The 12,794-nt window shown below is 41.0% G+C and overlaps 1 protein-coding gene across 3 annotated transcripts in view; it reads right to left on the minus strand.

Moving 5' to 3' along the window:
• Positions 1–12,794, minus strand: part of ERBB4 (erb-b2 receptor tyrosine kinase 4) — a gene marked incomplete at its 5' end in the record, with an annotated part of 567,763 nt that overhangs the window by 98,258 nt on the left and 456,711 nt on the right. For all 3 annotated transcript variants that reach the window (XM_082763474.1, XM_082763473.1, XM_082763475.1), the window contains one exon: positions 1,405–1,590. In XM_082763474.1, the coding sequence (XP_082619600.1) occupies positions 1,405–1,590 (186 nt within the window). The remainder of the gene's footprint in view (positions 1–1,404; positions 1,591–12,794) is intronic.

Here is a 12,794-nt window from a genome sequence, read left to right on the forward strand (position 1 = left end):
CACTGCTACGGATCAACCCCTCTACCAACCATTATGGTCATTTAATCTACTGTCACCTTCAGGATGTGACAATAAGGTGTAATCCTGGGGTTTTTCTTTTTTTCCCCCCCCCCCAAACACCTATTAACAATGAGCCTCAAATGCACCTCCTCCTCTTGAGCAAAACCTCAGAGTGAGCTGAATTTCTTGTTTTTTTTTTTTTTTTTTTTTTTTTTTTTTCCTTTTGTAAGGAAGTTTTTTGAAAAAAAGTGAATACTTACTTGACGGCTACCACTCTGTCTAGCAAAACAGCTGCTCAATCTCCATTTTTTTCTCCAGTGTTAGAAGCTTAACACTACAACTTGAATTAAGAATCCTTAATGGATATTATAACATTCACTTAAGGCCACAGATTTAATATATGAAGGCATGAATATGTGAATATGTGAATATGTGTGGCATGTTTGTATGGAACAAGCATTCTCACCAAAGCAGTCCAAAAATATTAGTGATTTCTAAGCAGTTGTAAGTGAGAAGTGAGTTCTAGATTTCCATTCATGGTAACTCCATTGTATGCAATTCTGGTTGGACAGAAGAGCCTTTAAAATGGATAAAAACTGCAGCCCTCTACACTTCCAGAACTTGTCATTTTTTGCAACCGATTATCAGTAACTTGTTAGTACAGCACTGAGTATCTAAACATACACAAAAACACACATTGAAGTCTGTGCAAGGATTACACCGGGACTGTTTTTGTGACCTGTTTTGCTGTTCCACCTCAGCTGGTGTACAGCCTCTATCTGAATGGTAACAGCTGAACTCTTGCTCCTAAAACTCCCCAGGAAGGCAGAGAACATTATGCTAGGGCACGCAAAGCAGGATCTGGCCCCTGAGCATTCCCATTCTGCAAAGACAAGTGATATTACCCTCCAGCCTCAGCTGTTGCGATAGGTCTTAAACACAGCAGAACCGCAGTGGTTCCCTAAGGACTGACATGAAGTAACTGTTTATCTTCTCAGCAGTGTGTGGGCAGACAATAGATGGCATATCAGAATTTAACTGATTCAGAAAGGTTGAAAACTACAATGTACAATATACTACAGTATCTACAAGCAATCAACAGCAGAAGAGGCTGAAAAATATTTCCGTGCTCAACCCCAGACATTATCATACCAGGGATTTCTTTTCTCACCTTTTTTTCCTCAAAGGTCCCCTTAGCAATGAGCTGGAAAGGCAGTCAAGAAAAACACTTTGGTTTACGTATTAATGAGTAATCTACAATATTGTAGAGGCAGCCAAAACAGTACACATTTCCAAGACTATACACACATGAAAAAAACAATCTTTTTTCCCCCCCCGTGGTATGCCATTTGGCTAGTTATGAAAATAAAAGAGAAAAACAAAAAAACATCATCAATTACATACCTTGGCTATTTGGACACACCAGTTTAGCAGAAGCTGGGAGCCAATATTATCCTTATGTTCATGAACATAATCCAACAGGCAGCCATGAGGCATCAGCTGAGTGACTAGTTGAATGGTCGGGCTCAAGCAGACACCCAGAAGTCTCACCAGGTGGGGGTGGTCCATGCTAGCCATGATCAGAGCTTCCTGTAACAACAAAAGTGACCCAGTTACTCCAGTGTGCTTAGAAACCTTACGCATAGATTTCCCAGACAGCACCTGAAAGGGATCGGTGACCTCTAAACACCATAAATGTTTGTTGTCTATCCAGCGTGAAGCATACCTAGACAAAATCCAGTCTGATGTGGTGTATGCTTGATATAATGAGCCCCAAGTGATAGAGCTCAGACTATCCAGACAGATCCAGGGAAGGCTCAGATCAGAAGTTCTGCACTGCCTTAACACTCCCCATCCTGTTACGGCCCCAGAACCAAAGATGTATGACACACTTGACTTTGTTTGAAGATCTCATTTTTCTTATTTCCCACTTAGTTTCTTGAATTTATTTTTCCAACTGATGGTCAATGCATTAGGTACCAATTTTTTATTTTTTGTTTTGTGCAAGCAAACTATGCCACTCGTATATAGTTACATCCCCAGTTTGGCCTTCTCTGTTAAGGCTTTTGATTAAGCTGCGTTGATGTGCTCCACAGGATCAGAAATTTTAATGGTTAGTATTTTACAGGCTTAAGTATTAACGTTTAACTAGAAGCACTTAATGTTGTCTAAGGTATGCAGAGTCCTAAAGTGCCACAAACAAGTGGCACAGGAACTCCTTACAAAACAAGGAACATCTGCTCATCCAGGTGATGCTGCCATCAAAAACAACTGGCACTGCAAAAAAAACACAGGGGGAAAGCTTTTCTCCCTCATTCACAGAGCTGAGTCCTCCATTTCAAGACCACTTCATCATGGCAACAGAACAATGAAAAGTGAGATGAAACTGCGGCTTTGTAAAGCTATTTTGGTTCTCTTTCTCCAAAAAAACCTGTGACATCCTTCTGACAATTTAACAGCTATAATAGTGCCAAAGAAGGAAATAAAAAAAGGCTAAGAAAGTTGGCATCAGAGGAACACAGCATCTTCCCCAAGTCCTAAGTCTCTTTTTACTTCCCTGTATTAAGGGGAAAAAAGTCCTGGCAAGTAGGCTGAGTTTGTATTAAAGGAAATTGCTCATCATAGTACAAAGAATATTTGAAACCAAATTGCAGAGTATTTGCATAATAGTTGCCTTTCTTTCTCTCTCTTTTTCTTAAAACCAAAAGATGAACGAGACACTAATTGTAGGTTCGCCCCCCACCCCGCCCGATAAGAAAAGAGCAGATGGACTCCATTGGGGAACATCTCTTTCGTTTTTCTTCCTAAACATATGCGAAGAAGTAAATCAATCAATAGCAGCTATGTGATTGGAAGACTGGAGGAAGAGCTCTGAGGAAAATTCCAATGAAACTGAGATAAGGAATCATCATTTAAGAACTTTTGCTCTAATTCAAATTAATACAGTCCTGTCTTATTCAAGTAGCATGTGTGGGGTCTCCTTCAAGCAGTTTTAGCCTCTTCTGTGATCACCAGAAAGTGTCAGTGAAGGCCACCAGAATAAATGTGTGTTGACAGGTGCATCATCCATTTTCAGAGAGCAGAATGACTGCCTCTTTTTATTTATTTTAATTCATTCCATTTTTCCCCTGCAGATGCATAAGGGGATAGCACTTGTTGCCCTCTCCCTCAGAGTGAAGTTTCTCCAGAATTTCCAGTGGGAGCATTTTTCTTTATAATGAAGACTGATTAGAACAGAGACAATATATTATTTTTCCTCACCAAGGGACCAGATGGAAGGCTTTGAAGCATGTGCTCCATTAGTCTCCAGCTACTTGCCATTTATAAGTCTATCTGAATCCAAAGGAAAGCCACTTCTGTACAATAATAAAAGCAAGCAGTACCATTTGTCTCATTCTGGTGATACAGGAAAGCACATATCCCTTCCAATAGTTTTGGGCAGCAGTTCCACAAAAAAAAAAAAATCAAAATACATGTATCATTAATAAAATATTATAGACTGCTCTGTAATAAATTAAGACACACGACAGAGCAGCGAAACCTTCATTATGGATCTAAGTCACTAATGGGTATTAATTTAGCATGAATCCTGGCTTCACATAGTTCACATTCTCATTAGTAAAAGTATTGTTGTTTTTATTGCACTAGCTTCTACAAGAGAACTAAATTCAGGGTTATGTCTATCTGGCACAGCATAAACACAAAGTAAGAGAGATTGTCTGTTTTGTCTAATTAGACTCTAGGAGAACAATTACAAACAACAATAGAAACATTACGACTTAGTAGCATTTTAATAATCTGTTCACCAAGTAGGGAGTAAGAGTCCCCCTTTTTGGACACTGAAGACCCTAAAACCACGTTTTCCATGACACTTAGGCACCTTGCAGCATGGTTCCCAATCACGTTTTTAAAACATTTATAAGGTAAGGCACCTAACTCACAGACTTGGCTGCCTGACATCAGCACCTCCGAAAACCAGCCTCTGGTTTCCCATATTTCTTGGTAGCCTTGTCTGCAGATCTTGTCTCTGTACTCAACTGGAAGAATTGCACAAATGATTTTGAAAACCGTACCTAATAACATAATTTAAAGGAGAGGAAACAGAGGTACAAAAAAGCACAACCTACTATCCAGTCACATAGGAAATCTAGAGCAGAATTGGAAATTGAGCCCCAGAACACTTTATCTTTCTTTCCTGATACAAAAAGAAAAGCTTTGAAGCTTGACATACAGAAGGGGTGAGGGGAGAAAAATGATAAAAAATACTTTATATTTCCTCCAGAAGTCAGAGTCTTTCTAACATTGCATCAGCATCTGCGAAATGGCAGGAGAGGGGACTGTTTTGAAAGGCTCCTATCAGACATCAGGCACTCTCTATCTGCAGATGCACAAAATCTTATCACAAGAGGAACTCCTCAGCCAGACCAGATCTCTTCCTGGAGATTGTTTACACGCCTGTTCCTTCTTAGGTATCAATTATCGCAGCAGCGCGTGGCAGTCAGACTCAGGACAGCTGTAAGCCAGCCAGCCTGGACACAGGTAGCACTTGTGGAGCTCAGCTTGCTCTTACCTCTAAGATGCATTTTGCCTTCTGCAGTGAGCCCCGACCAGCTGAGGCTAGGGTACTGCAATATGCCAGGTATGTTACTTACAACCAAAGCTATGTACGTATATTCTACTCACAGTATTAATGTATCTGCGGGGAAGGGGGATAAAGAGAGGCTTTGATGCAGAAGGCCTCAGGTAGCTATGGTATTTTAAAGAAATCTCACGTCATGTTGGTCATTCCTCTCCTCTGTCCCTTTTGAATGTGTTTATACTATTTCCACCAGATACATTAAACTCAGCTCCTATGATTTATATTCACAAGCCCATATTAAACAGTTACAGAAACATTATTTTAATGCTCTACACTGCTCCGTCTGTCACACGCGTTCAGTAACACAGTGTAGTACCCAACAAGAAAGGTGAGCATGTAGGCTCCGGGGAGCCATCGCCAGACCTATGCCTGATTTCTCTGTGAAGGTCTGAGGAGGGCAATTGCTCATCGACAGAGGCCAGAAGCAGCCCTCTGAGCACGTCATTAGAACAGCCAAAATACTCTTAGACAGGTAGAGCTTATTTAAGTCACGCGAGCCAGCCATCACTGTAAGGATATAGTGCATAGTTACATCCAGGCTAAAAGCACCTGTCAACACAGGTGATGAAAGGAATTAGCTGCTCACATCTCACAGGTCACTCAAGTCACCTTTATTCCTTAGATAGCTTTGAAAATCCCAGCTAAAATGGTTTTTTGATCTATCCACACAGTGCAGTCCTGTTTGAAGTGCCATTTCAGAAAAGTAACTGAAAATCCAACTAAAGGATTTTTATTTTGGCCTTCCATGTGGAGGAAGACCAATTCCTGAGGCTGTGGGAAGGAGGTATTTCCACTGCGCGCCAACACCTACAGGACATCTTACAAAACATTATTTAACTTCCTCCTTTCATTCTCTGAGGTGTTTTTGTTAACATTTGCAGCTCACAAGTAACTGTAAGTACTGGCCAGCATACTGCCTCCTGAAGAGCATGCTTTGCCACTGGCTTTGTTTCTCTGACCTCTGAATTCATAAAGCAATGACTCAGCAAGGTGCCCTGGGCCACTAGTGGTAAAAATAATGCCATACTCATAGCCATGTTGAAGATTTATTCTCCACCCAGACTGGTCCAGGACACAAACCTCCTCCAGTACTAACTTCTCCATTAGTACACCAGGAAGCAGCTCACTACACGGTCGGGCATCCCCAGCCAGACTGTTCCCAAGGTGCCAGAGATGCCATAAAGGCCATGCAGAGCTGACAGCAAGCTACCCCTTATCAAGTGCAAAACCTGGCTTGGAAGGCAATATGATCATTTTAATAAGTCAGAAGACCTCCCCTCAGCTGCTTGGGGAGGGTCTGAATCCTGTAAACAGGCTGCCTCTTAAGACAGCCTTGCACCTCTTGGTGGATCCCAGCACTTCCTAATGCAATGCTTGATGACCTTGTTTTCTTGGTTGTCAAAACTTCACCTAAAAACAGAATCCACAGGTGAAGCAATATTTTTTTCCTTATATCAGACTTAAATACCCGGCAGAGGAGAAAAGCTATTCTTTCTGGAGACTTGTTCTTTAACACAAGCTTCCTGAGTGCTGATGGCCATGCAATCCAGAGCACTGGGAGGAGCTCGCTGGCATTGAGCCCGTGTCCCCTTCCAGTGCTCCACACACACCCACCACATGCCATCCCTCTGGGTCAGTGCTGGAGAAACACGGTCCCCATTCCAAACGAGTGTCAGGGGTGTGCTGCCCCAAGCTCAGCAAGCTGAGAGCAAATTCTGCTGCTCCAGATGAACACGTGCACCCAATGGGGTTTGGTAAGCTGGGCCAAAGTCTAAGAAATCATTGGTTTCCTTCTAACTGTTCTTGCCTTAAAATGCCCCAAAAGAAAACAAGATAAAAAAAAAAAAAAAAAAGAACAAACACCCCCTGGTTTTCCTCATCATCGCCGAGTACATAAAAGTACTTAAAAGCTTGCTTCTTACTGTGTTGTGCATTTTTCTGAAATCATAAACTGTGCTCTGGTAACAGGAGAGATACTATTGTGAATACATCGCTTTTTTTCCATTCGTTTTACAATGCTCCTAATGGCTAGAGCAAAAACCTGCCTGGAATGCACGTCTGACCTGCTTCAGGGCAGATCCAATTACAGTCCAACGTATTTTCAATGCATTTTGTTTGTCTGCTAGGCCTCACAGATTTCTTAGGTTACAGCCAACTTAACATATGCAGTCTGCACAAATATTTAAGCTGAGAGACAGCACAAGACATATGTTCAAAAACATATATGCCCATGTTTATCGTTTGACAATGATACCCATTGTTCTCTTTCCCCTATGCCAGACGTAGCTTTCAATTCCTTTGCAGCACTGCTACACATTCAACCCCTGGGCTTCCGTTTTTCACCAGTCAGGTAAATCCTCTCTGCAAATCTCCTGTCGAAACACCTCGGCCAGTTCTGAAAATGAAATCAGAGATGCAGCAACAGGAACCAACAAAGGCTGTCAGAGTCCCACGGAGGGACAGTAGCAAGCAGAGGGAGCACACTAACATCATTAACTGCCACAGCTATTTTTCCAGGAACGGCTCTACGGTCATTAGAAACAGATGCATTTAACAGGGCACTTAGGGGCAAAAACTCTTATTTGGAACCTGACAACAGCTTATATAACCAACACGACTGCTCCATGACACAGTCAACAGCACTTCAGTGCTTCGAGGGCAGACTAAGCCCTGAGGTTTCTAGGGCAGGACCGAGCTACATGCTTGAACTTGGATCATGTGAGTACAGTGGCGTGTCCTGTGCCCCACAATGAAACAAGTTTCTGGCCTGAAGAGATGGTGACAACACATGGCCAGTAAAACACATTCTCTCAACTGCAGCACACACTGGAGGACAAGTGTATCACACCACAAAATGGTGAGATTAACTTACTCCTTCAGAAAAGTCAAAAAATACAGCTGACAGGTCTGCCATTACACCAAAAACTTCCAAGGGTAAAAATTAACAATGCAAAAAAAAAAAAAAAAAAAAAAAAAAGCACAGCAGGAACCACACAGTGCAGTACACCACACAGCAATGTGATGGAAACACAGCATCCAGCAAGAATTGCTCAGCTGACCAAGGCCCTGACCAAGGTAGTGCTGCAGCGTTGTGCAATGTGATAGGAAGGGCGCTCCTATGTCCAGGAGCAGAGCTGGTTCCCAGCTGGGGCACTGCTGTAGGGGTGCACAGCCTTTTCTGGAGGTGGTATGTGCCTACGTGTGCTGTATTTCTCAGTGCAGTCACACCCTCCGAGTCTCCTGCGATAGCACTCTCGCACAGCAGAGAGGGTACATAGTCTTACTGCCGCAACACCACAGAGGCTCAGCCTGCACTGCTGATGATGAATGCATCTGATCACCCCATGCAATTCAAACCCAAGGCATAGATGCCCCTCTTGCCTCCAGACACTGAGCTGAAAGGGACCAGAAGTATCTCCCTCCTTAAGGGGATGATTACAGACTGCTGGGTTAAATGTTCTGTGTTTGCCTCAGAAGAGCAGCAGGTCCCATCCTTGCAGTAACAGATACATTCACGTGTTTGTAGAAGCCAATCTGGCTCACTACATATTTTTCAGACGTTAAATAAGTAGTACGGTGATCCCTGTCCTGCTGGTACTGAGGGCACAGACAACCATGCTGATCCCAACAGGGCTCAAGTGCTTAGAGTTACGCGCGTGCTTAAATGTTTGATAGAGTAGGAGATGCATTTTGCAAAACCCACACACCATATGCTTCTGACTTCTCCCTGCTGCCTTTGTACCAATTAATTCTCCCGCTTCATCAGAGCCTGTGTTAAGACAGCTGAGGAGGAATCTCGAGCCTAAAGGAGCAGACCTCTCTGTGCACAAGCTAAGTGAGGATTTTCCATCTAACATCTGGTCAGGAGACAACTCCCACCAGCCTTTCTGTGAGCCTCACCTGTAAACGTTTATTTCTGGCAATTAGAAAGTAAAATCGTGCCTGCTTTCAGTTCAGTTTCATGCATAAATGGCCATGAGTTCAAGACCTTAGCAACCTGAACAAACCCTTATTTAAAAATTTCCTTGGATAGCAGTTCAGAAGTAACAGCGGATTTCAGACTAGCAATCCTCCCAGCAGATCACGTGCAAGAGGTTTAACAGCATGCACACCTCTCTGCACGGATACCGTTTCATTCTGACATGTTTTACTTAGCTTATGACACGCATCATTATTTGAGAATAGTCTGTCAAAAGTGTTTTGTTTCTTACTATTTTCATGCAACTAAAAAAAAAAGTAGTTTTAAAAGAACACTAAAAAAATAATCATTTCAGCATTATTGGAACAGGGTAAATCAACCTAAACACAGACCAGCTGAAAAACATTTCCAGCCTTAACTGCAGATTCCTTTCAGAAGAAGGGAGTTATTGCTTTGATTTTTGATGCAAGATGATTGATGGCAAGGCCTCAAGAATGAGTGATAGAGGGTGAAAAAAATCAAGTTCTCTCCTTTCTGAAGAGTCTTAGGACATTGCTTTGAAATTTTCTAATATCACTGCAAAGCTAGACTTTATAATCACACACTTAAAGCCCTTTCCTCCTTCAGGATCAATTTAAAGGGACAGCATCAGACTGAAACCTAATTTCATCGAGTGTACCATCAACAATAAGAGTTGTTTTAATCAAAGATACATTTTACCAATAACCAAGGTAGTTCATTGATCACAATTGAGAATTCAAAACAGACTACTCATTTTCATGTTTCCCCTTCATCTGTATTCAGTTGTGTAAGAGCGTCACACTTAGGACTCAAGTGCTGCAAAAGGAAGATGATATTTAAACAAACAAAAAAAGGTTTAAATAGACTGTTCGGTTCACTGTAGTGATTTTTTTTTTTTTTGGCCATCCTGGCATCACTGAACCACAAGCTCATCAAAAGCTGACACACACTTCTTGTTTTACATGTCCACATGGAGCCACGTGTGGACTGCCACCCACTTTTTCTCCACTAACCCAACGAAACGTGCTTATGGTGTCACAATGTGCTACACAACACTTTCTGAAGCTTTAGGACACACCGAGATCTTGCCAAGCCATCACGTAAACATCAACATTGGTAACCTTTGGTAGTCTACAGTTTCACTTGCATCTACGTTCTCATCTGAATGACAGCACTGTCAAGAATGCAATTGTCCTCTCAACTGAAAGAATAGAATTAGAGAGGGACAAGAAGCATCTCCCGGCTCTGCTTAAAATCAGACAGGATGCTACATTCAGATCCTCAAAAGTGACCTAATACTGAAAATAGCTCCCATCCCTTACTCAGCTTCATGAATACTCCCCATACTTCTCCCTGTTGTCCACAACTCATTCACACAAGAAAAAATATTCAACATTCCAATTTGGATTTGACCACATTTTTGTCTTTATAATATACGTCGTTTTCATTTTGAAACAGCTGATGACCACAAAAGGGAAATCCACCAGGGTTCATTCAGAAAAGGTCAAAAACATTTTTTCAATCACTGTGGTATATTTCTAAAGCAACTTCTAGCTGAGGAATTCACTGGAATTTCTGACTGAAAAACTTCAACACAAATGGTTATGTTTAGTTTGAGCAATTTAATATATTTTAACCCCCCGATTTATTTATTTTTAATTTTGCCAAGAAAACATTTCACCAAAGAAACTCGCTTTCTTGCCCCATTTTGAATGCTCTTTCTTTCCAAACATCTCCCAAACACTTTTATTACTTAAGTAACTTACCTGATGAAGTTCCTTATATTTTCATCCAATCTACCAAAGGTTCATTTATAAACCAACTGTTTTGCCTGGTTTCAGGGAACATACAAAAAGCTAAATTCCACTTTTATATCCACATATAAATCATCCCACCAACCTCCAAAGGACACCGCCTAGTTAGAAAAAGCATCCTCGACACCAGGAACATTTCCAAGTAGGTTCAACCTGGTTACCCATCTGCTGACGTTACCGCCAGTCAGTACTAATGCCTGGGAAACGTCCTTAGCAGGTCCCCATTCATCGTACCCCTCTTGCACTGAAGTCTCACATTTCCTTCAGATAAAGTGCTGCATGACTGCACCTCAGCTGTTTCCTTGATACTGTTCTGTATCATAGGATATACCTCCGCAAGTCAATCAACAAACACTTTTGAAGCTAGTATTGAACAAATTCAGCACAGCTGCCATTTGTTAACATAGCTGAAAACTTGACAAAATTATTTCCTCAAACGTTTTAGATCATCTGGCTTGCAAAGCATTAAGAAAATAGTAAACCCTGGTCCATGTGAACATTAATTGTGTTTCTTGCAATGCTGATTTATCTATGCATTTTAAAACCTCATATTCTATATAAAGCAGAATCTTTTATGAAACAATCATAATCACCTTGTAAGTAACTAAGAGGTGAGAATACCTGATTTCTCTTCTGTTCCTAATACATGATTTGCCTTCTATCAAGTGTAATCTAACTTCTTTAAAATACCTGACTTGTTGGCAAGCACTGACTGATAACAAGAGGCATTTCAAAAGAACATCTCAGACACGTTCTCGGTGGGTAATTAGAGAAAACAGCTTTGTTTGAAAACAAACCTCATATCTGCTTTTCTAGGCAAACAATCCAAGCCAATTTAAAACCAGAATCTAATTAAAAAGAAAAGATAATAATAACCATTAAAGAATTTGCTCTGAGATTGTGAGCTCTATCTTGCAATTCACAGAATCCCATCTATGAATGGTGGATAATAATAACAATAATCATTCCTCTGCCTGTTATCTGTTTTGTCCATCTTGACTCAAAGTCTTTCAGGGTAGGGACAAGCTCACCATGGTTTCACAGCACAAAAGGTTTCAGATCTTAATAGGGCCAAGCAATGCCGTATGTTGCAATAAGCATCAACGCCAAAGTTAATATAGAAAATACTGCTGTGTAAAATCTTTTTATTTTTGGAACTATAGTTTCAGTACTGGAGGACCAAGCGTTTCAAGCCAGCAATTACTGCTCTGTGATCTCACAGCCACATTGCGACCTTAACTCCAGCTCTGTTTATCCTAGTTATTGCACTGAAGTCTGAAAGGTACTGACTGAATATTACAAAGATCATCAACAACCCAGTCATGCACCAGATTTGCTCATCTTATTTCTTACAATACAACTATGTGACAAGCAGCGACAGGGACAGTTGACTACCTCCTGTAAATAATATGTAGAATATGAGCAGATGTTAATTATTCCATTTTTGTCAGTCCGTGACAGTTGCTGATGTATCTGAGGTGTCAGGATCAGCACTGAGACATGGAAAACAATTTAACAATTTAACTACAATGAAGAAATAAAGGAGAAATTCCAAACTTAATTTTCTTAGCAGATTTTAAGACAAAACTTACTTGATTGGTGATACATCAAGTTCAGTTCTTACAAGCCTGCACTTCCCTACTCTTACACTTCTATTAAAAATGGACACAGCATGAGTATTTGTTTTTATAAAACTGTCTTGTTTTCCTCCTGCCCCTCACTTCAGCACAAAAAAAAAAAACAACACACCTTGTTAATCCTTAACTTAAAGTTGACTTGGCAGCATAAAACTAAGTATGACAAATACAATGCATTGATCCTTCAGGGCCCTTAGCCCTCGCTCAGGTTGTGCCTTGCTGTTGATCTGTGAGCTGCAGCATGTGCTAGTGCTCACACCGCCTCATCAGCCAGTTTTCATGAGAAGTCTGACATGTAATAGCCTACCCATCTGGCACCGAAGTAAATCACAAACAAGTATACTTCAAAAATGATCAACCAGCATATACATACAGTTTTACAGCCAGCTCCTTTGACTTAAATCTCAAGATATTTCTTATTCAGTCTTTCCAACAAACCTAATTACGCTCACTGTTAACCTTGAGCTAGAGATGGCTTGCTGAGGGTGTAGTACAGTTAAGTCTGTGGAAGCAGTACCTCCTTTTTATTGGCAGAGGTCCCACAAAGGCCAGGATTTATATGGGGGTATTTCTGTGTGTGTTTTTGTTTTGTTTTAAATCAGTGTGGCAACGTTCTGACATATGCACTGCACTTCAGAACTTAATGTGCTTGTCTTATATTGTTAATGAGCAGGAGGCACAAAGAAAAAAACGTAAAGCAACAGGAAGCATCTTAAATAAAAGCTTTCAGTTTCTTTTAGTCTTAGGTCAGCATTAATTGGCCA

This window comes from Aythya marila, assembly GCF_965140915.1.
Source record: "Aythya marila genome assembly, chromosome: 6".
Lineage (NCBI taxonomy): Eukaryota > Metazoa > Chordata > Aves > Anseriformes > Anatidae > Aythya > Aythya marila.